At 40.6% G+C, this 26,372-nt stretch overlaps 1 protein-coding gene across 3 annotated transcripts in view; it reads left to right on the top strand.

Moving 5' to 3' along the window:
* Positions 1–26,372, top strand: part of TTC7A (tetratricopeptide repeat domain 7A) — a 161,456-nt gene that overhangs the window by 40,728 nt on the left and 94,356 nt on the right. For all 3 annotated transcript variants that reach the window (XM_048935088.1, XM_048935087.1, XM_048935089.1), the window contains 3 exons: positions 9,323–9,427; positions 19,563–19,680; positions 26,138–26,195. In XM_048935088.1, the coding sequence (XP_048791045.1) occupies positions 9,323–9,427; positions 19,563–19,680; positions 26,138–26,195 (281 nt within the window). The remainder of the gene's footprint in view (positions 1–9,322; positions 9,428–19,562; positions 19,681–26,137; positions 26,196–26,372) is intronic.

Genomic DNA, 26,372 nt, shown 5'->3' with positions numbered 1-26,372 from the left:
GGTGGTAATACCTCGCGTTGGCCTTTGTCAGGTGAGGGCTATAGAGGTTGGGTGCAGCTCCCCTGGGCATTCAGCTGGAGCTAGCACATAGCTGCCCTCTCTGCCTTTCCAAATCCTCTGGATACCTGATCTGTTGATATTCAGGGTAACAATGACTAGATACCCACTGATGGAAGGCATAGTATCTACTCATAAACTCTCTTGACTTAACTTGGAAGGTTTATTGCCATTAAAGGTTGTGTAGCCGATTTCTGATGGCAAACAGTGCTGTAACCCTAATCATCTGTTCTAGAGCAAACCTGGATTTTAATTGCTGATTATTGAGAGTGTATCCAGAGAGTAACTTTGGTTAATTCTTAGACTTGCCTGTAAATGAGAGAGATGGAGCTTGATCTTCAGCTTCTAACAATTTGCATGAGAAGTCTGTCCTCCTTATACACTTGCATATCTTCTCAGCTTTTCTAGAAGCTACTGTATACATGAAAGAGCTACGTAAGCATCCATATCTCTGTAACTCTGTCCTATCTTTTCAGATATCTTATTATGTCTTTTTGCCTGAACTTCTAATATTTGGAAGGTAAAGTGGCCTGATCTTGCCTGTTAATGTAAAAGCTCTCAATTTTCTGAGCCTCCTATGGGGCAGAGGAGATTCCCTTACACAGCAATCTTGTCTGTGCAGCATTTCACTCCTAATCCACAAGTATTCTCTGAGGGTTCCTGTCGTATACTCTGCAATGCGTCATCTTGCTAATGGGAGATACAGCATACATTTTTATTCTTCTTTGCAGCTTGATAGCAGAACAGATTTCATTTACATGAAAGCACTCCAGTGCAGCAGGAAGAACTGCTGATAACAGTGTAGCTTGCCTAGAATGCAGAATGGAGAGCACACATGAGGTTTTATAGGTAAAAGATCTATTTTCACCTATCTCAGTCACAGCCAATTCCTGATCTTATTTCTTGGTAATGAAATCTCACATCCTGCAGTGTTACTTGTTCTGCAGTACAGCAAATTGTGCTCATAAATCTTGGGCATGACAGGAACCCTTTTACCACCAACCTGTGAATGCTGGAACTTGGTCTTCCTTTTTTTCCTTTCTTTTTTTTTTTTTTTCAAATACATTTTTAGGATTTGCACAATCTGACCTTCTTAAAAATGCTGTAAAGGTCTGTCTTGTCCCCTGTTCTGTGCTGTGTTGAACTAGCCAAAAAATTGCCAAACGGTGGCTCTCGATTTTCACAAGTGATCACTGTGAATGTTAAGTCAACCAGCTAAGATTGTTACTGTGTGTGTGCTTGAGTTTATTCGTTAGTTTAAAAAGGATGTGTCTTAATAAAAATAGGCATGCCACTTCAGAAATTTCTTACAGAGCAGGCAAGGCCTTAGGGATTTATAAAACAGTGAATAAGAAAGCTCAAAGAAGCATAACCTTCCTATTGTTCTTCTATCCACTTAAAGCAGTAGAAATAGTGGAGTGACAGCAATTTAACTTGCCTGTGCTTCTCAGAATCTCCCTTAATGAGAAAAATGGTGTCATCTGGTTCTTCTTGTGGTTTTTTGTTTCGTTTGTTTTTAAGGCTGTTCTTGGGAATGCACGTACTGTGTATTTTCCAAACAAAAGGGGCATTTTTTTTAGATTTATGATTGCAGTATGGCCTGAAATTTGAAATACTTTTATGGACAATTTTAGATGAAATGCTGGGAAGGCGTAGACAATGTCATGAGACATACCTGCTATAGAAAGGGAAGACTGAGAGATGTCCTGTGTCAGCAAGTGTAGTTCTGTATAGGCGAGAGAAAAGCTTAAATCAGACTGATGCAGAACCCTTGTGCTTCTGCATTGTTGCTAGAAAGCGATGCAGAACTCTGCGCAGATGCTTTGAGTTGCTTCTGCTGGTAGTAACATTCGTAATTTGGTGACATGGCAGCCAGGGGTGGAGTGGGCATAGCAGCTCCCTGTGCCTGCCATGCGCAGACTGACCGAGCCCCAGTGGTGAGCACTGTGATAGCCCGATGCCATCTGGCACAGTCCTCAGGCTGTGAGATGAGCCACTGTCCTGCTGCCAGCCTAAAATGAGTGCAGTAGGTTGCATCTGCTTGTCTCGAGACTTTCAAAAAGTAAAAATGACCTGTTTTCAGAAGAATGGCAAAGGAGCAAACTTATATGTACAGAGTAGAAGACTGCGTACAATGAGAATCTGCAGCTTTTCAGCTAAATGTTTTGCACTGAAGGCCATGGTGATAACCAGCACGCAGCTGCTGGTGTCTGAAGTTGGAGGCAAAATTGTCAGTCTAGGTGATGTATTATAGGCAAGAGGGATGTGAAATAGGGTCCTCGTGCACTTGCAAGCATTTCTCTGGCCTCAGACCAGTTGGATCAGTTACATGTTCAGACTCTTGTCCCTTTCCACACTTCACAGCCCCACACAGGACCCATCCTGAGTCCCAAAATGTCACTGGAGCTCTTTGGGATTAGAGACCCTGAAGTACATCATGGGATTGAATTCTGATTTAGATCAACAGTATTTGATGGTTTTCTGGTTCCGCATCGCGTGTTTTTTTTTGTGCTGCAGCTGAAGGGAAAGGTGAACCAATAAGCAGTGCACCTTGTGAAAGCACACATAAAGCAGTGTTGATGCTTCTCTTTTAAGTACCAGTCCAAGGGGACAGTATTTGTCTTTCATGACAGTGATGTGCTGTTTCCCCAAGAGTGGTGAGGAAGGATTCTGCTGCAGGGAGAACTGAAATTATTAGGTGAATGATGAATGTACTTGATATATGAGTTCTGGATGTCCTAGCTGAGCCTTTCAACCTGCAGCAGTCTTAGTCAGCTTTCATGTCCAGTGGATATTTATTGCTAGTATATTCATTGCATGAAACGTTTTCATGCTCAAATTTAATATTTCTGCTCTATTTATTATTGTTTTTTTCATTACTGACTTAAAAGCTCTAGGATTGTTTATATGTTTCCTGACAGCAGAAATGGGGAGTGATACAGTCTCGGCCTTCCTGAGGGATGTCAGGAGTATTTGCTGAGGGGAGACAATCTGCCCTTGCCCCTCACTCTCTCATACTAATTTAGGGGATGAAGAACAGCAGGATGTCAGTGAGAGAAGAGGTCTGGAGTTGGTGGCGAGGCTGCAGAGAAGAGCCTCTGTGATGGGAGTCCAGTGGAGCAGGAGGAAGTTTTCTGGAGGCAAGAGCTGTGCTCAGCAGACCTTGTGCTGGGGCTGCCGGTGCCTGCAGAACGCCATCACTTCAGCCTAGTGCTTGCCTTCAGGACAGCAATTGCATGAGTCCAAAAACAATTGTGTGGTTGCTGATCCCCCTGTTCTGAATGGCTGCCAGTAGAGGAATTGAAGCCAGAAGGAGGGCACTTTGCAAAACCAAGCAGAGAAACCTGATTTCAACTGCGCAAAATGCTCCTGTCTCCTCTTAGCCTTCTTATGTTTGCTCATGTTTAAGACAAGAAGGAAGAAAGAGCCACACTTGTCTACCTGAATGGTTCTTAATAACACAGCACTTCAGGAAGCGTCTGATGCTATACAAAGGGAAATAATCGCATCCTCCTTGGCACCTGTGATTCAGCTGGTTTTAGGAGGGAGCAGGCTGCAGCTGTCCCAGAGCCTGGAGTGCAGTCATGGTGCTCCCTTCAGCTGCTCCGCAGGGGAGATAATGCAGCCTTGCCCAGGGCTTGTGCCAGCAGCACTTCTAGGGCTTTGAAACCAGCCTTACACAGACATGAACTTCGGTTTCTGAGCCCTTTGAGAGTTGCTGATATGTGCTGGTCATAGCCAAATAGAGACAGCTAATGTCTGAGCTGCTCATATCTGTGTTGCACCCAAAAAAGGAATACTTCTCCTTATTTAAAACAGTGCAGCAAAAGCGGATGTCTTTGGTAGCTTCAAGGAGCTTCAAGTTTGACTCAGCCATGTCTGCAGTGCCAACATACAGCTTTCCAGAAGGTTAGAAAGAAAGATATAAATATATTTGATACATAATTCTGCAGCAACAGCAGACAAATTTTCTGATTTAGGCTGTTCCTTCTGTTGGTTTTCTTGCTAAAGCTTAGGCTGGTTGCTAGGCAACTGGCAAAAAAATAGTTCATTTCTCTTCGCATTGCAGGCAGGAACCTTGGGAGCAGCAGAGGTCTCAGATGGCTCCTTAAATAGCATTGCTGGGGACTGGAAGTTAAAATATTGAACAGTCATTGGTTAAAGATCCCGTTACAAAGGTCAGCCATCTCGGGGATATGCAATAGTTCGGTTTCTTTTGGTGCAAAAGAAAGATCAGAAGTGTATGTGTGTGTGTTGTAGGCAGTGCTAAAAATGGAAAATTCTTGCCTGTTGAACAGAGTACCTGGGTGGGCTGCAGGGTTGCCTTGAGGCTTAACTCTTTTCGTGACAGGAAGTGTGAAGTAGGGCATTCGTCACATTATTGTGGACAGATTTGTTCTATTAAATCCTAAGATTTGAGAGGTACTTCTAAAAGTGAATGTATGAAGCTGCTTAACTGCAGTGTTCCACTTTGCAAACCATGAGGTAAAAGAAAAAGCTCCCTGTATTGGAAGAAGCGAATGTCTTTGGGGAATGTTGTTTATACTGAGGGATTCACAGAATTATAGAAATTCAGTGAACAGCTAACATCAGAATAACTGATACCCATGTTCTCAATTGCTTTCTCCCCCTTATGTCATCTTCCCTTGCGGTTCAAGATCTCTTATAGTTAGATGGCTGTGAATCCCAGGATAAGGGAGGTACTTATTCTTACATACTGGCAGAACACCCCTCCCCGCTCCCAAACATCACCTTCCCCCCAAATCCCCTTCAGACAGCATAGTTTCTGTGATCAGGCAGGAAGGTTCTAGGACTAAAGCAACGTTATTTGTGAAGATTCAGCTGTGTCCTGAGCTGCCTGTTGAATGGGGCACAAGGCTATCTATCAAGAACACCTTCTTGAACATTTTTTTTCTCTCTGGCTGGAAGATATTACTGAAGAGAAAAAGTCAGGAAAGATTTTTTGGAACCTCTGCAAGAGAAAAGCAACTGTATATGGCGTGTCAGGTCTGGTTGGCACAATTTGTTGTCTAGAAATTCTTCCTTTTACTTACTTTTTTTTTGGTCTTCTAAGTATGAAATGAATTCTCTGACATCCTTCTTTTCTTGCTTTGGTACAGTGGAAGAGAAGAGGAAAGAAAGATAAATAGTATTGAAGTGCACTAGGAAATCCAGTATCTGGGCATCATCAGTGCATTTACCTAAATGGAGTGCAGAAGCTCTTAAGCCTTTTTGAAAAGCAAGGAAACTAGCAGTAAACTAATTTTTCGTTCTGTACTGATTGATCATGTGCAAACATCTTTCAGGAGCATGCTTGTGTACTTTGTTGTATAGTTAGCAAATGGGGAAGAAGAGTATTTAGTATTTGAAATAATAGTTTTCGGTTGTTTTATTCCCCTATACGATTCAAAATCATGGTAGCTTTAATTACTTAGGGAAAGATGTCTTTTGCATCCTTCTTCCCAATAGCTTCCTTGTGTTATCACAATTGCACTCTGTATATTGAATGCAGTGCGTGGAGCTCTTTCAGAAGTTAAAACTGAAAGCAGCCATTTGTCAGTGTTGGCAGTTACTTCCCTGCAACTGCCTCTCCTAATTTTCCTTCTCAGCAGAAGAATATTGTTTGCAAATAGATTAGGTGAAGAAAAATTAACAGAGAGAAGAATGGATTCCTACGTAGATACTGGATTTAAACATGGAACAGTAGTGCAGTGTCCTTTCTATGTTGTTGCAAAAACCTTAGAGGTGGTATATGAAGGATGGAGATGCTCAACTCTTGTAATAGAGGTTCTTAAGTCCTTCAAAGAGCTCACTCTTTTGTGGCTGAACATTCCCATTAAGTCAGTATTTTCACTCCATAATCTGTTTTGAGGTCTATGCCTTGATAGACCTAACAAAAAATAGAGTCGTCATGGATCTCCTTAAACCTGGTGAGGATCTCAAGGCTGAGAACTCCTGTATTAGACCTTCCATAAACAAAATTAAAACCCACACAAGGCCTTTTTCCTAGTGAGATTTCAAATGGGACCCAGAGGCAAATCCATTTTTTTCCTGAAATCCTTGAGAACTGATTCCAGTGCAGTCTTTAGAATCCAGCAATTAGAAATCCAAACAGAATTTAATTCTGGCTAGGGTTTGTTTTTTTAAGTGAGCTGCTCTGAAGCTCAGAATTATGAGCAGGAAGCACACAGTCACTTGCAGTTCAAGCTCTGCTCTTCTCAAAACATGCCCCACCAATAAATCCAATCATTATTGCCTTGTAGAGAATCTCACAAACAATGCTCTTGGCTGCCTGATCCACCCACACTAAGTGAAAGAATATGTACGTTTTAATTGTCAGATTATTTCAGTGTTGCACAAATGCTTTTTCACAGTAAATATTTTTACTAACCAATGACGTCCATATTCAATACTTAATGCTTGTTCCCAGCCAAATGCCTGTAATGAGTATCTGTGTCACAGCTTAGTAGTATATTTCTCACCAATGTCCTCTAAGTAAGGTTCCATTGGGAGTGGGATATTCTTTCTACAGTTATTCCTTGTCTAACAGTTTCATCTAGGTGTAATTTCTGCTAGGTGAAGTTTTTGAGTTGAAATTATATAGTTCCCTTGAATTTCTAAATGCGGCTGGATAGAAAGGCTTCATTTCACTCTGTTTCTGAAACCATTTCTGCTCCCTGGGTTTAATTGCAAATTTTATAAACTTGCTTAAAGTGACATATCTTTGTAAATGTTTTAAGAGCAGTGTGGGAACAGTGTCTCTCCCTTTGTCAATTTGCATTCAGAAGCTCCCGAGTGCATGCAATAAAGCTGCTCTGCACAGGGAGAGGCGTTTGGGTGTGGACTCAAGGCAGGATTTTGTGCTTAGCTGCATTCAGCAGTGGCTGTTGTGCTGTTGGCTCCTGAACCGTCTCTGGACAGCTTGCAGAAGCACTTCTTGGGGCTGTAGGGGCTGCAGAGCTGGCGTGCATCCTGGCCAGCCTTACTCAATGGTCTGCAAAAGGGGACAGAGCTCAAGAGGAGCTGGCAGGGAGCCAGGCTGTATGGCTTCTCTTCTGGAGTGGGCCCTGAAAGATTTTGCAGCTGTGGCTCAAATTAGAACAGACGTCTTGCTGCTCCAATTTGTGCTGGCTGGCATAATGGCTGTAGCCAGCACCCAGGTGCCTACTGCTTTCTCCTTCAGGGAACTGAGAAACCACCACCCTGTTCAGTCAGTATAGGATTTCGAAAAGCAGTGGCACTGGACAGGGTATACTCTGTATAAACTTGGCCCTTCCATTTTGATTTTGCCTGGTGGGATAGCAAAGATTGGAGGTGTTTTTCAGCTGCACGCGCACTGGCAGATGGGGTGGCACATAGTCCTATGGTGCTGCTTGGGTTTTTGGTCTACAAACACCTGTGGGCTGGAGGCACAAAGGAAGATGATGTGCTGGGCTAAGACACTTCTGAACAGCAGCACACCCAGTGGTGGTACTGGAAATACCAGCTTCCGGCAGTGCAAGCAGCCTTTTGTAAGGGGAGGATAAGATGCCCTGAGATACTATTTGTTCTAAACAGATAGGTGTCACGAAGGTTCATTCTGAGGGATGAGAGTCATCTAGTAACAGCAGATGTGTTTCTGTCTGTAATTCAGAGCTGAAGTCTTTATTTCTGAAAGGAGTGAGGTAACAGTTTAAATTCCGGTCTTTGCTCTTAGGCAAGCATCCTTCTGGCTTTGGACAAACTGTTGAATTGTCTGAAACTGTAAAACAGCAGATATTCCATTACTTGTACTGATGGTATTTGATGGCCCACATAGGTGGGGAGCAATCTGGAGAATGTAGGGCCAAGATTTTAGACCATGCTACAGGTACCCAAGCTTTCAAGCAGGAGGCTTCACACTGTGCCACTGCAGAGCCTATGTTCTCTCTTATAGAACTCATCTTTTCCTTGGCAGAACTGCTGTACATCCCTTCTTCCCTTTCCAAGGCTCCCTTCCAAGCCAGTTTTTAGCCAAGCTTTGAATCCCTTAGCAAGAGCTGGACCTTCAGTTCTGTGGAGAAAAGAGGAGGCAGGCTGCACCAGATCTGTACAGTGTGAGGGAGGGGAAGTGCTGATAGCCCGTGGGAGTGTGAAGCTGTCGTGTGGAGCTGCCAATTCCTTGGGATTAGAGCAGACTCCAGACCCAGTGGTGTGATTGTCAGGAGGTCTGGTGGGGAGAGTTTTTGTGGGTCAGGGTCGGGAGGAGATGGCCATGGCCTGATAGGAATAGCCATTAGTTTGGTTCTGCAAGCTTATTAGTGTGTTTACTGCTCTCCTGTAACGTAAAAAGTCCATGGGTATTTGACATGGTTAGGAGCAATGGGGCATGTAAGAAGAAATTATGAGAAAACTTCCCCTCGAGTTCCCAGGTGAGAGCATCAGAGGGGCTCTGAGTCATTAAAGACGAGAATTGGAAATTTCAAAGTAACTGTTTTGAGCATGATGGGGTGGGCTATGAAACTGACAGAGCTGAGCAGACCTACCTGCCAGCCTCTCAGACCTGAGCTTTCCTTATTCCCCATTCAGCTTTCTGAAATATGGCAGCTGTGAATGGCACTGCTGTAAAAAGCAGTGTTTATAGAGCACATTGAATATCAGAAGGGCTGTGTGACTGCTTGGCTTCATAAACACCATTCGTGCATTCATGAATGGCAACCTAACACCAGGAAGATTTCTATGGGCTTTCTTTTCATGCTATTCAGACCACCCGCTGAGGAATGTAGTGCTCTGCAACTGCCTGCTTCACCCTTTGCGTGGTGGGATCCCAGTTGTATTCTTTTATGTACTAGAAAAGACAGAAAACGGTCTACAGAACAGATTATTTTAGCTCTCTGAATATAGTTGGCCTAAAATGTAATGTACTGTAGGATAAGCTCTTTATGATCTCTTCTGGCTTACTAGAAGATGATTGCATACAGGGGAAACTGTGTCAGAGTTCCTGTGAGTTAGAAGGGTAGCGTTAAAATTACCAGCATGTTAACAGCTTTTTGTGTAGTGCACAGACCGCGCTGGTTCTTTGGTGTATTTCTTCTGAATGTGGGAAGTGTGTGTGTGTTCATATGCACACGTGTGTGTCTGTCTGTGCAGGTGAGAATAAAGTTGCTAGCTTTTTGCCCATGTGATTGTTTTTAACCTCATATCACTGTTCTGTATGTTTCACTGAAATATATTGTGTGGACCCCATGACAACATTGTCTAATCAGCCTTTTTTTATTTCTTCCTTCTCTCTCCCCTCCTCCTCCAGTCAGCATATGCTGTATCAGTGCTCAAAGAGTGTGCTAAACTGCGACCAACAGATCCCACCGTTCCTCTTCTGGCTGCCAAGGTCTGCATTGGGTCACTGCACTGGGTAAGCAAGCTGATGCAATTGTCATTGTGCAATGTGTCTAACGCTGCAGTGACAGTACCATTGTGTAGTTGGAGTGCTGAGAATGGAAATCCATGTTAAAAATCATATGCATAGGCACACGTTTTGAAGAAAAGAAAAATATTACTAATAAATATTGCAGTAAAATACAGGAATGGGTTTTGCTGGTTTTTGATCAAAAGGATGGGATAAATCCATAATGGCTATTCTTGAGACTGCCTCTTCAAATGAGTATCCAGAGCTGGATCTGCCACGCTGCTAGCCCCTGGAAGACAAAAGTTAATAAGTGAGTCTGACCCTTGAACTCCTAGATAGCTGAGGTCTGCTGTATGATTCAATCCTTTGTTCTTAAAGTTCCCGTGTCAGTGTTTTCTGTTCTGGATGTGTTAATGTATGCTTCAGAAGCAGAGTGGGAGTTGAAGTCTGTGCCTGTGAAATTCTCATTATCCCAAGGAGCTGAAACATCTGTCAGTCCTATACTGTTTGGTTTTATTAATTGAATTGCAGCCTGCTGTTTTCACCTGTCCTCACCACGAGGTGTCCCTGCAGTCAGTGAAGGATTATAATTGCTAACACAAGTAAAAGATACAAGAAAAAAAAAGCATGAAAGAAAATACCAGAAGAATCTGCTCAGGTTTTGGTGACAAAATATTCTTCCTCCTGCTGCAATCCTCAGCATCTCTGTATGGTAAAAATTGGTATAAAGATGAATTTGACTGAATGCTATCAATTTACATGACTGTCAGTGAGAAGACTTGGTTATGTATGTATTTGAATCAACTGTAATTGTTGAACTTGTACGTGAGTCAGCAGAAACTGGGAAGCATTGTGTTCTAGGAAAAAAATCCGTCAGGTCTGAGGGCGATGGGGGAATCTTTGCTGACCTACATGACTTATAGAGCAATTTAGCTCTGTTGTAACCTTAGCTCAGTATGTAAATTTTGATGGCTGAAAGCTATTGTGCAGCTTAAAATAATACAGTAAATATATTTAAATAAAGCCAATACTTTTTTCTGATTCTTAGAGATTTTAAAACTACAAGCGAGTCAGACATTACAGCTGTATTGAAGACTTATTAGTATCTCTGCTGATGGTTTCAGAAGCAACATCAATTTAGTATTAGTCTAAAACATAATGCTGAGGTTTTTTTCTCTGTGTAGGCTCTGAAGTTAGAGTTGCTTCATTGGTTGAATTCCTATATTCATCTGGAGTGATAGTGGGGGACTTGGAGTCTAAGAGCTTACCCTATCAATTCTACTGCCTCAATGATTGCCAGGAGGAGGGGGGAAAAAAAAAAGCTGGCAGGAACAGTCAAATTTAAGGAAAATCTTTCGGAAACCAAGCTAGGAGCCTGTTTTGCCTAGGAGCCAGGACTTCAGTATGACAGGCAAACTTGAGATCTCCTTGTTGCCCATAGTTTTTCAGCTCTTCTGACTTCCTGCTTGGTGAACAAAGTGAGGGGCACTGGAACTAATAAGGAAGGTGTTCTGTGGGACCTGATACTTATAAACAAGAACTGGTTGGGAATGCAAAGGAGAGTAGACTTGACTACAGTGACCATGAAATGTTTAAGATTAGGATGCTGAGAGGAGGGAACAAAGAAGATAGCAGAATTGTCCATTCAGATGTACAGGAAGTCAAACAAGAGTGACAGGAGCATGGAGAAGTGACCTGGGAGGAGTGTATGAAGACACTGTCCAAGTGAGCAGGGAAAAACTAGAAAAAAATCTCAAAGTCCACCTGCAATTGAATCAGTCCACCATTCACATGGATGTTAATTGGCTGGAGAAATGGGCCTACAGAAATCTTACTAAGTTCCACGAAGAGAAATGCACCTGGGGAGGAATAATCACATGCTGGAGTGCCAACTAGCTGGAAAGCAGCTTTGCAGAAAAGAACTTGGGGTTCTGGTAGACAAATAGAATATGAATCATCAATGTCAACTACTTCTAAACAGAAATAGTGGCTTCAAAGAGGCTGTGGTCTCCCAATATTTGCTTGACGCGTGACTTCTGCCTTGATTAGACTTTGGACAAAATTCTGAGAGAGTGTATTCATCTTGTAAGACTCCATGCTAAAATCGAGATCCCTGTGATGGTCTGACATTTAACAGGAATGGTGAAGTTTTAACGAAGGCACTGTGCTAGATACTGGGTCATTGGTGTTTGTTGAGGTGAAAGGACCAGATTTCTGTAAGGTGAGAAAAGAAATGTCAGACTGCTTGTTTTTCTTATGTTACCCTGGTGTTTATGCAACTCTCACTAGTGAGGACAAAATCTCATATGGTACCGTTAAAGTCTGATGCCTGTGACGGATGAGGGGTTGAATGTGTAATTATTAGCCCAAATTAAAGATGCTTCTTTGCCAGTAAAATAGCTCTGTCCTCAGTCAATCTGGTATGTCCAGAATTTCTCACACATGGCAAAAAATGTTAAAGCAACAGTCTAATCTTAAAAAAATACAAGGAGAGAGAAGAGAACTGTTTTTGACTACTTCAAAGAAAGGGTTTTTCCCTCTACCAGTTGCTTTTTCATTGTATGGAACACTTTCCAGTGTTTTTGGATCAGAAGTGAGGTTCAATCTGAAATAATAACATTTTTTCACAAGAGCATAATTTTACTGTAGTTATTTAGAAAATAATCTTATAAACTCAAACCAAATCCAGTAATATTCCTCTCTCCTCTTCCTTTTTCTCAGTGGCCTATACTCTATTCTGACACCAAACTTTAATGATGCCATAGAATAGTTTTAATTAAGGGGAGCCAGAGAGAAATCTGAACATCTTAGCATGATAGGTTTCTGCATTTCATAGTTAAAGGGATGCCTCTGATACTATTGGCAAACTCCACTGTCTAATAAAAACCTTCCTGCTTAGCAGAGCTGTTTTTCTAAATGTCATCCTTACAGTAATTATTTGCATTTAAATTACATGGCAATCACAACAGAATTGAATCATTTAAACTGGAAGTGAACAAATTGATCAATGCCAGTATAAATAGAAGGGAGGATAGACAGGGCACTGGAACAATCTAATGGACAAATATCAACAGTAGCAAATATTCAGATGCATCTTGCTTTTCAAAACATACAGAATGAATAATTTCTCAGTTAGGAGGTTTATCTGTGTACTTCATTGCTAGTTAGGCAGGAAAAGGGCAAAACCAGATCACTTCGTACAAACAAAACACGCTGTTTGTATGTCCTACATCTGTCTATTGTGTGCTTTTGGTGTGATGTTGTATTCAGTTCATTTATAGTCTGTGGACTAGTTTAGTCTTACTTCAGTTACTAGCAAAAAAAAAAAAAAAAAGACAATTTATTCTGTCAGATAAATACAAAATGATATGAGGAACACAGAACAGTCTCCTTCCTAATTAATGTAATGGTCATTTTAACTTGTTTTGCTGACTTCTTACATGGAATCTCCATACACTCTGAAAAACAAAAACCCAACCCAAATAAACTAATTGATACCATTCTGATTTGGAATAGTGAGGATACCCAGATCATGGAAAAAATATCACAGAGCAAAACAAAAGTACAGAATGTATGCATTTGTACTGTGCCATGCAAATCAATGTATACCAGATGTGGAAAAGAACTGGATGCAGTCAGCTTCTGTTGTGACATTATGACTGGTTTATTAGCTGATGTAAATTGGCACTACTCCACTGCTATATTTCTAGCACCATGCTGGCTTACATCAGCTCATGATCTGCCCCTCAACCACTAGCTTTCAGAATTTGGCCTGCTTTAAGCATCTCAATGAAGTAAGGAATGTTTCCATTTTCAGAATTATAGATTTTCACAAATTAAAGGAAAAAAAAAAACACCAGAGAGTGAACAGCAAATTAGTCCTTCAGTTGTTCTAAAGCTTACGCCAAATGTCTTGGAGGACCACTTCAAAATAGTGCACCTATATGGATCACGTTTGTCTGGCCAAGATGCAGTTTGACCTGTACTTAATAAAGCTGATAGCATGCAAATTTTTTAACAAAGTTGGAACTCTTGTACTGTATTTATCCCATTACCCTGGTGTGTTTTAAAAGAGTTTTTGTGGTGAACTCAAAATTGCTTTTGAGGTGCCATGCTGCCTGGCATTCCAGTTTGCCAAGATTTCAGCAGAACGGTCTGATGAACTTAAATGTGAACAATTGTATCAAGGGAACACAAAGGCTATTTGTGTTTAACCAGCTGTCTTCTGGCTTTCCAAAAATTACTATGAAGTTTTGGACTACTGAAGTTCAGAGTGTTATTTGAGATTTTCTTAAAGTCCATGTAGCTTGGAGTGGAGTGTCCATACTGGGGTTGTCCTGTCTTGATCTGCTGTCAATTTAGAGTGCCACTTTGTAAAAGACATGCTGCAGTTTTCTCCTTCACTTAGCACTCCTTCTCAGCTATACTGGTGGAGATTTTGAGCTACAACATGAGTTGTTGTTTTTAGTATTTTTATATTAAGGTGCTGGTAGTTTCACTACTCATCTAGGTTCCACAAGACAGTTGTGACAGGTGTTGTAAGAATATTAAAAACTGAACACTAGGTGTCAAATACTGACTTTATCAATTTTATAAGTATTATTTAAAGGCATCGGTAGTTACTACGATGCTTTCAATGGAGACGCATTCAGAATTTGATAAATACCCATGGAGATGAATTGTGATCCTAGGATAGCTTGAATCTTCTACGACAGTGGTCTAACAGAGAGTAGGAGGGCATGAGACATGCTCTTACTGTTTTCAGCGACCCACAGTTGACACCACAGAAATAGTACTGTTTGGAGTTAAATGTGTGTAATACCACACGATGCCAGTGTTATCAGCTAGCACAGAGTTTTGGAGAGACTTCACCCTATGGCAAAAACTGCAGCACGAATGTGTGCTGCACCTCACTACCGCTTCCCTTGCTTCTTTTGACTTGCAGATCCTAGTGTGGGAAAATGGAGATTGTGTTGTCTGTTAGGGCAAAGGCAGAAGAGCAGCAGGGTAAGGCCAGGTCAGACAATGCACGAAATCTGTAAAGTGTAAGGTGTACGGTGAGGTCAGTACATGATGGGGGCGGGAAGGAGGGTTGGAAGGTTGGCAGCATGGAGATTTAGAGTTGCATGCTTCTGAGGTAACAGCTTATCGTTCATTACTTTCACAGACCACTTAATCCAAGAGTGTTTCTTTCTCTTCTCTCTGTTGTTGACCCTGTCATTACAGATGATAAATGATGTGCATGTGCTTGTACCCAGTCACCTAGGAGCCCTGGAATTGCATGGCATTGCGTAGGTTTTACTGTGGTATGAGTAACATTGTAAGATCAAATCTAGCCCCATTATCCGAGTTATTCCACCTGCTAAGCAGACTCTGTAAAGGACTGACATCACTGTGAGGAGAGGCTACTGAGAAAACAGTGAATGGTGAGGAGCTGCTGAAGATTTCTTCCATCTTTTAAAATAGATTCTCACTGACATCACAGCTTCTGTTACTGAGGTGATCCAAAGGGTTTTAGATGTTAAAGGCAACCAAGAATTTTATACATTTTCCTTGTGAACAAACCACTCTTGATACACTGGAGGAAAGGGTCAAGTATTACTAAGTACAGTGGGCTGGGTTTACATGCTGAATATGTTGACAAGCAATCAGCAATATTGAAGGACCAACAATAGAAAGCATGGGATTTTTTTATTTCCTGGCATGTAATGTGGTTTGTGTTGTATGTTGTGAACAGCAGTGGGACAGAGCTTTCTGTTACACAATACCTTACTGGGCACTTTTTTCCTATGTAGTTTTCCCCTTTTCTCTTAATCTTCCCATTATTTAATTTTTCCTGTTCTTTACCATAGCCTCCAAACCTACAAGCCTGTGTAACAAAGAAGATAAAAGCCTAATTCATCTAGTTAACAGTATATAGCTTTGTGTGGAAGCTCTTCCTATAGGATTTGGATCTCTGAGATACTTGGGTGTTTCTCAGTCCTGGGGTGTCCAAGCTCCTATTTCACTAACCTTGTCTGCTGTCCTAGTCCAGTGTCACGTGCTGTGTCTCCTGCCTCCTCCCTTGTGCACTCCCCTTCTCAGCGCAGTAGAATGTCATTTCTGTGCTGCAGTGTAACGTCAGTTTTGCTTGTCTTCATCTGTTCTAAATCCATCCAGGTGGGAACTGCAGTCCACTTGCAGTCCTGGAAGGTGTAGATTCAGTGGTGTAGGGCTTGAGCTTTTCTAAAAACACACTGGGTGGTGGTTGGAAACCAGCTGGGTGGCGATAGGCCAGGCGACAGCACCTGCTGTTCCCCACTTGTCAGTGTGCCTCTGGGCTTGGCTGCAGCACTCACCTAACCTGCGGTCAAATAACAGGAGTAGCTGGAACAGCCTACCCTCAGGGTTGTGCAACTAACAACTACTCTGTTTTCATCAAAGATGATAGAGGAGGTGGAAGGGAAAAAAAAAAGAACAGCAACGCAGCATTACAATCTTATCAGTGTCAGCTTGTGGTTTGGCAGCCTTTTTCTCGCCAGGTGCCAGCTGCATGCTTCTTTTCTGGTGTGGGGGAAAAGTTATTTAGCTAGTGCTTCCAAGTGCCTCCTGACAGGTAGTATAGCTTCAGTTCAAAATATGGAAAGTTCCCTTTAGCTTGTTTTCCCCGACACCTGCTTTCTGCCATACAGATCTCAGAAGGCAGGAGCCTCTCTCTGCAGCCCTTTACTCAAAAAGCTATTCAGTAGGAAGTATTCAGAGGAATTTAGCAAGAGTAAGGGCCAAATCAGAGATGTAGCTGTGTGGGTATAAGACTTTGGGTTTTATTGTTTCTGAAGGAATAGCAAGTAATGATTCTAAGGGAAGTGAATTCAAGCTGTTACAAGCATACTGATGACCAAAGAAATGCTTTTTTCTGCATTCTTGCGAGCTGCTGTTGGCACTGCTGGCAACTGGTTAATAGCAGTACTTATGCATTTTCTGGTGATGATGTGATGCTGTGCCATCCCTGCTGTCTGGGGGACACCTGGCATCCTGTGGCCTAGAATTTGCTAGCAATGGTCTATAAGATGCAACAGTTTTTATCCATGTTCCTTGCCCTCCCAATGCAGCATTGCACCATTTTAAGTTGGAGTCCTCATTTGAAGTAAACAAACTGTTTGAGTTCCCTTTGTGTTGAGTCTGGCCACCTGGTTGTGCAACTGGAGTAGGAATGGCTGTCTTCTGCTGTGCCTTTTGTGTCTTAGCTGACTTCTGCGTAGCTTGAACTTGCAACTTCTGAGAGTCCCAGAGTGAGATTTCACATGCCTCTCACCCCATGAGGAGAGGGGAAAGGAATAGTAGCTCCTGCTCCTTCAGGATATGTGGCAAACCATAGGAGCTGCAGCTGAGAAAAGTCGTACCTAGTGGGATCTAGAGGAATTGAGGCCTGATTTGGAGGCTTCTAATCCTCCCTTTCCTGCTGTTATAGCAGAGTGCAGGCACCTCATGTGTGTAAGGATCCCCTTGGACACAGCTCATCTGACAGATCTCAGCTCAGGCTGGCTCCTGGCACCTCAGTCAATGAAGTGTGTAGAGAAGGATTTTTCACCCGGAGTGCAGGCAGGTTAGGGGCAGTTTGCACTGCAGAGTTGAAACGTTGCATTGGATGATTTGAATGGAAGGTTTTGCTTTTCATGGTTGCTCAGGGTGATTTAAGAGTAGGCAAATGAGAGAAGAGGGGGCAGATGGCAGTCACAGCAGGGCTGGCAGGGAAAGTGGCTGAGTGCTGTAAGTAGGAAAAGTAAATGTTCTCATAAGCAGAACCAGCTGCTGAGCTGTGCTGGAGTTTACAATGCCATTTTTTTTTTTTCAATGCAGCCTTCAACTGACCAAAGTTTGCATTCATGAGAGCCTTTGTGGCTAGTCAAAGTGCGATTAGTGTTAGTATGAATAAAGTTTACAAGAATATTGCATTAGAAGCGCTCTTTCAGTCATTCTGAAAAGCTGTGGTTTTAATTATTCATACGAAATATTAATCTGGCACTCAGAAGTGGCCCTAGGTAAGTGGCAGGCAAGAAAACTGAAAGGTGTGTTGCTGATTTATTCAGTGTGGGCCATCATTCAGGAACTAGAAACACCATCAGGTGACCATTCTGAGAAACAATGGAGCAAAATGTCTTCAATTTTAGACGTTTCCATTTCAGCTCCAAACCTTTCATTTAATCTGTTGTTTTTTTTTCCCCACAGACTCAACCTTCCCCTACTCTTGTTTGATAGTTATTAGAATTCCTTGCATAGCTTTTTTCTTCATCTGATAGAGACTTCTTAGCTGAAGGTGCATGTGGGGAGGGGAAACAATGAAGAAATAGAGTGGGAATAGTGCTGTTTATGGTAGCAAAAGAGGTGCACAGTTAAATTTCTGATTGCAGAGATTTCATGCTTTATGTAAAAGTTCCTGAGTGTTGAAGAATTCAGTTATTGCTTCATGGGAAGGGTTTTTTTTTTTGTGTGTTTTTCCCCTCCCACCCCGTGCTGAGTCATGGGACTTTTTCTTCTTCCATTGTCCTAAGCTCTGGTCCAGAATATGCTTTAGTTTGTGGCAGGGAAGTCGGTAGAGCTGACTACATGATTAAAAAGTATCCTGGAACAAACTTCAGGCTTCCTGTTGTGATTGTGAGCTTAAAGGGTGGCATCTGAGCATCACTGAAGTCAGCAGAATTATTTCCAGTGTTTGCAGTAGACTTTGGATTATACTGTTAAAGATGATCCTTGCAATTTGCTTGGTGTTTCTGAGAGGTATTCCTTTTTCAATTAGTATTTTTCAGAGTCATTATTGGCTAGGTAATCAGCAACACTATGGCAGTTCATAGTGCTTCCAGTCAACAGTTTGATGACCAAATACATGTTGGTCCTTGGGTGACTGTTGGCCATTGACTTGTTGGAGATTTTGGAAATTTTAAATTATGGGCCTGCATCTAGTTTGAAGTGTTGTGGCCTCTGGGAGCTGCACAAATGGGGAAAAGACCCAAGCAATGGAGACTGCCTCTTCATTTGCAGACTTTTCAGTCTTTTTCCATACACAGATTATCAGGTAAAGACTTTGTTGTGTTTTGTCATCTAATAAATACCAGCTCCTCTGTTTATGTAGCTGCTAATTCGTGTCATCACCTGCTTGTCTACAAGGGATGTAACTAGGACTTGACAGGCTGCGGTGTATCAAGTCAATTCTATTCTTAAGTAATATACACACAGATTGCTGCAGAAGGAGAATTTCTCATCTGATGGTATATTTTTGATTCCAGTTCCTTACGAGTTTTCAACGTCAAAGAAATATGAGGTGCTGAAATCTGACAAAACTGAGTAATAAGAGCACATTTCAGTTATTGCTGCAGTATTTGCATCTAAAATGGCTGGATTTCAAACAAAAATGTTTCCCCCAAACAAAGTAATTCCATCCCATAAAATCGGTAATCTTGTCATAAAAGTTTCCAATAGTAGGATCTCTGGGGTGGTGTAGTGCTGTCTGATTGCTGGTCACTCTGATTATGGCTGACAGGATCTGCAAATCACCTTGTATGCACATGAGGTATTCCTGTAGGTTCTGTGCCTTTCAAGCATCGCTTACAGCTTTTGCCTGTACTTGTCTAACCTTGACCTTTCCATATACACCTACAGGCCTTAGTCTTTTCTACGGATTATGGGTATGTTAACCCTTAAGATCAGAAGTGAGGAGCACTATTCAAAGTTTTAAAGGCAATGTAGAGAAAATCTGGAAGTTCTTCCTTTAAAGGAAGACACCTGTTAGAACTTTTTATCTACTGCCAGAATAGTATGTAAGTAGCTAGTCCATTGATATTTAAGATTACATTATTTCCCGGAAGAGAAATACGAAAATAAGATATTCCTTAACCTTGAACATCTTGAAATAGTTTAGGGCAGGTGCTTAAAACAAAACCAAAACCTTTCTGAAAACTGTGGCTGTGTGTCAGGGGCTAATAATCTGGTCTTCTATGTTCTCTTGTCTGTAAGTGCTTAGTCACTTGGGCACTGAAGTCACTGTTGTGTCTCTCAGATGACTGTATGGGTATGTATAAAAGGATAACCTTATTGAAGCAGGTGTAGTAGACATGCAGTTATTGTAGAAATGCCTGAAATTCTCAACCTCTGTCTTCTTTTGCAGCTGGAAGAAGGAGAATACTTTGCTAAAATGGTGATAGACCTGGGTGAGGATGCTGGAGAGTCCCTAGCAAAGGGTTACTTGGCACTGGGTCTGTCATATAGTCTTCAGGCTACTGATGGTGAGTTATCCTGTTTGTCAGGTGTGCTATATGAAACATCTGTTCTGATTCTTGGGTGCAAGCAGTAGGAAATTAATTAGAAACTTTGCCTTTAGTGGTGGCTGGATTTAGAAAATAATCAGATCCCAAGACAAGCAGGGACTGTTCAATTCCTCAGAGAACTGTCCTCTATGGTAATAAAAGTGAAGCTTTTAAGTAAAGGAAGAAACTCAAATCATTGCTTAGGAGATGTTTCTCTGACTGTATGCAATGATTCTTGGTGTGATTCATTTGGATATTTGTAATACACTTATTTCACTTATTTGCACAACAAAAATTGGAACTTTCGATCTATTTTCGTATTTTTGTCACCCACTCATGTATCACATAAAGAAATACAGTCCAAGAACTGGAGGCAGAAATGCCTGACTTCGGTTCCTGGCATGATACTGATTCCCTGCAGAGATTCAACCTCTCCCTGATGTAGTTTCTTTCTCTGCTTAGAAGTAAACAAGATAAAAATATCTCTCTCATTGGTACATATGGATTGACTAGATACAAATCACTGAAAGTAAAAACTTAATTTTTTAATACTGATTACTTGGTTTTTATGTGATTAGACTGTGCTTCTGTAGAATTGGTGCTTTGTAGCCTGGAGGGCTGAAAGTCCTGGTGGCTGGGTAAGATCTAGATTTGACCTTCATCAGGCTCACAGCTGGGGACAGCCTTCCTTTCTCTGTGATTTCTAACATAGGTAAAAGGCCTCCTAATACAGCTTCTTTAAATAATAGCTGAGCTGTTTTGTTTCCTAAGCAGTTTGGCAGTCCAAACCACATGTTTTTCTGTCAGATGTGTTCCACAGAAAGAAATTTCTTAGGGCAAATGAGCCTGAAACAAAGCTAAAGTGACAGTTCGTATAGCGTTGTGGAAGTGCTCAGATCTTGCAAGTTACACCAAAATTCTGTAAAGCATGTGATTGAGGAAGTGGTCTGTACTCTTCAGTAGTGCAGTATGTTGTTTCTTTTTCACCCAGTCATCAATCAGGCCTTCTGAGAACAGCTTTCCAGCATGGAGAGAAACATGCGTTGTTGCTTTCTGTAGTTCTCCATGTCTCTGACTTTGAATAGTTCCCTTACAAAGGCTGTGTAAAGAAATGTATGTCCTTCCTAATCTGAATTTTGTTGTTTTTGGTTTTTTAATGTTGTTTTTTGTTTTGTTTTTAAATAGCTCATTAAACATTGAGTTCTTTATATTCATATTTATATTGAGTTCTCATCAAACATTGAGTGCTTTATAGCCTAGTTCCTTAGGGCATTTTGCCTAGATTTTGTATGAACTGTCCCTAAAGCTGTATGAGATCCCAGAGACTGTTTTCAGAGATAGGAAGATTTTTGTCTTAAGTCCATTACAATCTATTTATTATTCTCTATGGAAAGAAGAAGGTTTTTAAAGAATGGAGTTGTGGAGGCATGTATTGTGGTCTGGCTCTGAACATACCTTGGTAAAGCAAAATGGAAATTGGAAACTCTCATGGAAGAGAAGTTTTCCAGGTATACAGCTGTTTAGCTCAAGTGTTGTAGTAAGTGATCTTTGTAACATAAAATAAACAATCATTGCAACAGTTACCTGGTATGATTTTGTTGTGCAACATTGAAATACCTACCTTCTCATCCTTGTTATCTGTGGCCAGTAGATCAGTGGAACCACTGTGCAGTTATTTGGGAAAAATCTGAAGCGTGTATTTTCATCTTCAGGCTACATTTTATTAATTCTAATAAAATAGATCATGCTCTTCAAAAACATGGTAATCATGGATACACAGCAGCATTTTCGTAGCAAAGTCAAATTTACACTAGTGAGACATTAAAACAAAACAAAACAAAAAACCCCAAGCTTTTGTTAGTGAAGAATCACAAATAGAACACTGAAAGGAAGACAACTACTCTGTTATTATGCTGCTTTATAGTCTTATGTCACTGTGTTTGTACCACTTCGTAGTGATATATGCAGGCATGCAAACATCTGTGTGTATATATATGACTTCTGTAGCTTCCCACTTAAGCTGATATTCAGTTAATCATCGTTTTCAGAGACCTTCAACCAACTGTCTTATAAAGGTTGCAGCAGTAATATAAAGCTGCCTTCCAACCGAGGTTAGATTTTCTCTCTTTAATATAATTTCAGTAAATATTTATCATCCTGTGTGCCAAAGGCACTGAGGAGCTGTATTAGAGCCCTTCCTTTATGACCACTTTTTAGCAAGTGCATTTAGCAGAGATGAGAAGATAGAATCCTACTGAATGATGATTCAAAGAACTCATGGGAGCATTCGATAGACTCATTTTACAACTATTAGATTTACTCCTGGATGAAATAAGATTTTCTGAAACTTGTGCTGGCTATAAGTATGTAGCTTTGCAGTCCTTAATGTCTAATTATGTGGTTTTTGGAAGAGGACTCTATGAAGTTGCTGAAAGATGTGTCCTCAGAGGAAGTCATAGCTGCTTTTGTCTCATTCTTAAAAGCATATATTTCTTGTTCATACAGAATGTCCATACAGCTAAATTTTCTACATCCCAAATTTGTTCCCACTGAGGCAATTTTCAACAGCAAACCTTTTGCTTCTTGTAATTCCAGTTTTGGTGTAAGCTGCATTGTCAATTTTGCCTCATGAAGGATTCACTAGAGAAGGGAAAAGTGAGATGAATTTAGCACAGGCTGAAGAGGAGAGACAAGTCCAGCATGCTTTGTGAAATAAAACTGCTCTTATCTAACGTCAGTTCCACACTTATCTAACGTCAGTTCCACACATACTGTTAAAGCTCAGTACAAACAAACAACAGTAACAAACCTTCACTCTCTTTACAGAAATGAGAGAAAGAGTGTACTGCATCTCTGTTCTCATTTAGAATTCTGTTACAAGGCCACAAAGTCAGAGACTGAATTGGAAAATTTTCCTGGTGATATAAATAATCGGTAAACTGTTAATGGTAAATGTTAATCAGTATGCTGATGTTAATCAGTACCAGTTAATGTTAAAAAGAGACATTAAAATTTAAAATGCATTATTAGTGAACAAACGCACCTTTTTTGCATCTGGAGATGACGATCAGCACATGCAATCATAAATTGTGATTTTGGATACTGAAACTGCATAACTTGCTGTATTAGTTGTCAGAAACGTATTTTTGAATTCCATCTCTCCAACCCACTTCTTAATATTGTGATTCATGTAATAGAAGAGTGCTGGAAAACACAAACTAGATTATTTTCTCATAAAATTAATGTGCTACAAAAATAGACCTGATTATGCTGCAGTTGCTTATGGTTTTTCAGTCCACAGTATATGGACTGTCTCAGCGTATGTTTAGTTTTGATGCTGGCCCCCAGCATTGCTATTTCAGTCTATGCACTCACTGCTTACTATGCCGTACCTTCCTACTAACACAGTTTACCTTCCTCTGTTTTCAAATGTGACTTCAGAGCTTTGTATTTTGGTATCCAAAGGTTGAAAAATCTGCTGATTTTTGGTCAACAAAGAGTGCTTCAGAGAGTAAATATTAAGTTTCTAAGGTGATGTTTGAAAAGTACTGTTCTTAGAGGAACATTTGAGGTTTTAGAAACTTAAAATCCCCCGTGCTGTCTCTTACTTCGGTTAGACTGCGCTTTGCTCTGCTTTTATTTTAGTCTAAATAATGTGTTCTGTTGCCTTTTTATTTGTAAAACTGTCACAGCTGAGCTCATGATAGTGACTTCTTGCTACGTAAGAAAAAAAAGTCTAATTCTGGTAAGGAGAGGGAAAGGGCATGTGTGAGGAGGGGCATCGGAGTAGGAGGAACTTGCACAGGTTTTGTCAACTTGAGGCATAAATATTGAACACTGAGTCATGTCATCTCTGTATTTATTCATCTAGCGTGTACATGTGTTATCTCTGATAAAGACCTAGCAATATATGGGAGAGGAGCAGTAGGAAGAACCTAAAAGATCACAATAAAGATGTTCCCAATCTGTTAACTATTTCAGCTTACTGCTCTCATGTCTGCCCTCCAGTACCAGTACATTTGGGAGTTTTGTTCATTTTATGCAAAGCTGACTTAAATGTGCTAAAAATAGACTGAGCTGAGCTAGACGTGTAAAGGTACAGTGTTCTTCCAAACCGACCTTCCGAGTTCAGCTCCCTGTTTTTCTGCATTTTGGTTGAAAATTTTTGCCATATTGAGGTAATGATCAATGGCCCAGCCTCTCTTGCAGACAGATTTTGTGTAAAAATGCACATTTTTCTGCTTCGAAAGAGAGGGAAGAACTTAAGAAGTGCTTTTAAGAGCTTCCTCTTAACTCTACTTGGCCTCTGTGCTTGGTATTGGTCTTGAAGACTGTGTTGTAAAACATGGGATCAGAGCCTGTGAATCACATTTTGAGCTCGGTTTTTGTTCAGCGGAAATACGATTTGATTTTAACTATAAACGTTCAGTCATCACTTCAGCTTTCCTTCTCTTTCGTCTCTCCCAAAATCACTTAGCTGCTTTTTTATAGAAATGGAAGAACTCAAATTTCAATTTGTTTGGCCAAATCAAACACAAATCTAGAGACAGACAAGCAGATTTGCAACTTTGCAACTGAATATGCAGTTCATGCTGTGGGAAGTGGGACTCGCATGTCCCACCTCATCAGTGCCAACATCATTTCCACCAAATATTGGTACTCTTACTTTCTAAGTTGAACAGCCATTCAGTCAAGTCATACCAGACTGAGCCCAAAAGTTCTTCTAGCTTTTTCTTTTTGTGGTTATTTGGAGGGTGAATGTTAAATCTCTTTCCATCTTCCTCACTGTGTAATGTGTCTCTAGAATTACTTGGTTACATGTATATATATACATATTAGGGAATCTTGTAGTTTCCATAAGGAGCACAATCTGACATGTTCTTTCTGGGTGAACGCTCACAGCTGTGATTAAATCCTTTCTAGCATCTCTTCAGGTATTTTTACATGAATGTCAATCATGATTTTCTAAAATACTTTTCTGTAAGCTTTGCCCCTTCATTGTTTTTTTGGTATTTGGCAGTGGACCAGAATATTCAATTTAAAGATATTGAGAGTGAAGTGTTTCCAGCTTTTTATAAATGCTATGTTTTGCATGAAAGCACATATCTTCAAATTTGTTCTTTGAATTATGTATTTTTGTTCAGTTTTTACTATTTAGAGCAGAATTTATGAGGTAAGCAGGTTTTTTTTTATTTATGTGATTTGGAAAATCCTGAAGATTGCTGTTCCTCGCAGATAGAGCTGATGTTTGGAAGAACTATTGAAAGGCATAGGAGTGAAAAAGGTTTGATGACTGCAACTACTTAGGAAAAATAAATTGTTTTCAAAGTTTCACTTACTAGCATGTTGGATAATCTAAAGAAACTTTTTATCTTTGTACAACTTGTAGAAGAACACAACTCTTAACTTATACGAGTATTTGATTTTGGGGGGGGTTTGTTGCTGAAGTAGATACTATTTACTATCTTCCTTTTTTGGAGCTTACATTGGCTTGATACAGGAAGTGAAATATATTCATAGGTGGATGTTTGCTGAATGATGAACTGCTTGTCTCTTTCTTGTACTGTTGATCAGAAGTTTCCAAGTTCAAAACAAGTAGAACGAGAAACAACTGCTATGTAAAATCTAAAAACTTGAGATCCAGAGCAAAGCAGCCAACTAGTGTGCTTCTGAACTTTATTGTTAGCTTTCCAGATATTCTGGATTTAAGGGAGCCCTTCTTCTCTAAGTTCTTCTTCCTTTAACGATGATGGTATTTTATGATGCTCTGGTGTAACAAGAAATTGATGATTCTTCTCATTAGAGCTCAAATCAAGTCATACATCGGATAAGCCTAGTGGATGGGATCCTTAGGCAATTAGATGCACCAAGGAGGGCATAAGTGGCTCCTCCTTGCCACTTATCTGCCATATCTGAAGTAACCTGAATGTTTGTTGTGGTCCAGGGGAAATGCTATGTTGTCAAGGACTGTGTCATGGAGTTGTAAATCTGGCTTCTGGTATTCCTGTTCCACCTGCAACATCGTCCTACATGAAGATGGTGTTGGAGGCACTCTGAGTCAAAATGCCAAGCTAGTTACTGCCATTAACATGCACACTGGGCTGGCAGAGGTCTAGAATCTAGTTAGATACAATAAGAGATTGTGTCTCCTGATCGTTCCACACCCCTTTAGTGGCATACATTACTAAAAAATACTTCAGGGTTTCAGACAAGAGAGTTTGAAGAGTTGTTAATAGAAAAAAAAGGGAGAATTTGAGTTAAAATATTATTTTTGTGCTGTCCATTAAAAACAAAAGGGCACATTTTCCAGCCCTGAGCAGGCACCATGAGATTGCAACACTTTTCATGCTTCTGGTTTGAAGCATGTGTAGCTATTTTTTATTGAATCTGAAACATTGAATTCAATTATTAAATCACATTGTATATTGCCATGCAGCTACTTTGAAGAGCACTCAGGATGAATGCAACAAGAAAGCACTTCAGGCTTTGGAGAGGTAAGAATGGTACTTATTCCTGTATTATGTAGTTCCTTTGATGAATCCAGAATAATTTTTAAAAAATGTTTTACTTTCTGTATGATGTTACTCAGAAATTTTAAAAACACTTCCATAAATTTCAGCAGTCACATGTGAAAAACATCCTTGTGATGGTGAAATCTGGTAATTGTTTGG

The sequence above is a fragment of the Lagopus muta genome, chromosome 2 (assembly GCF_023343835.1).
Source record: "Lagopus muta isolate bLagMut1 chromosome 2, bLagMut1 primary, whole genome shotgun sequence".
NCBI classification, from domain to species: Eukaryota; Metazoa; Chordata; class Aves; order Galliformes; family Phasianidae; genus Lagopus; species Lagopus muta.
The sequence above is the reverse complement of the archived record's forward strand: the minus strand, read 5'-3'. Positions and strand labels throughout refer to the sequence as shown.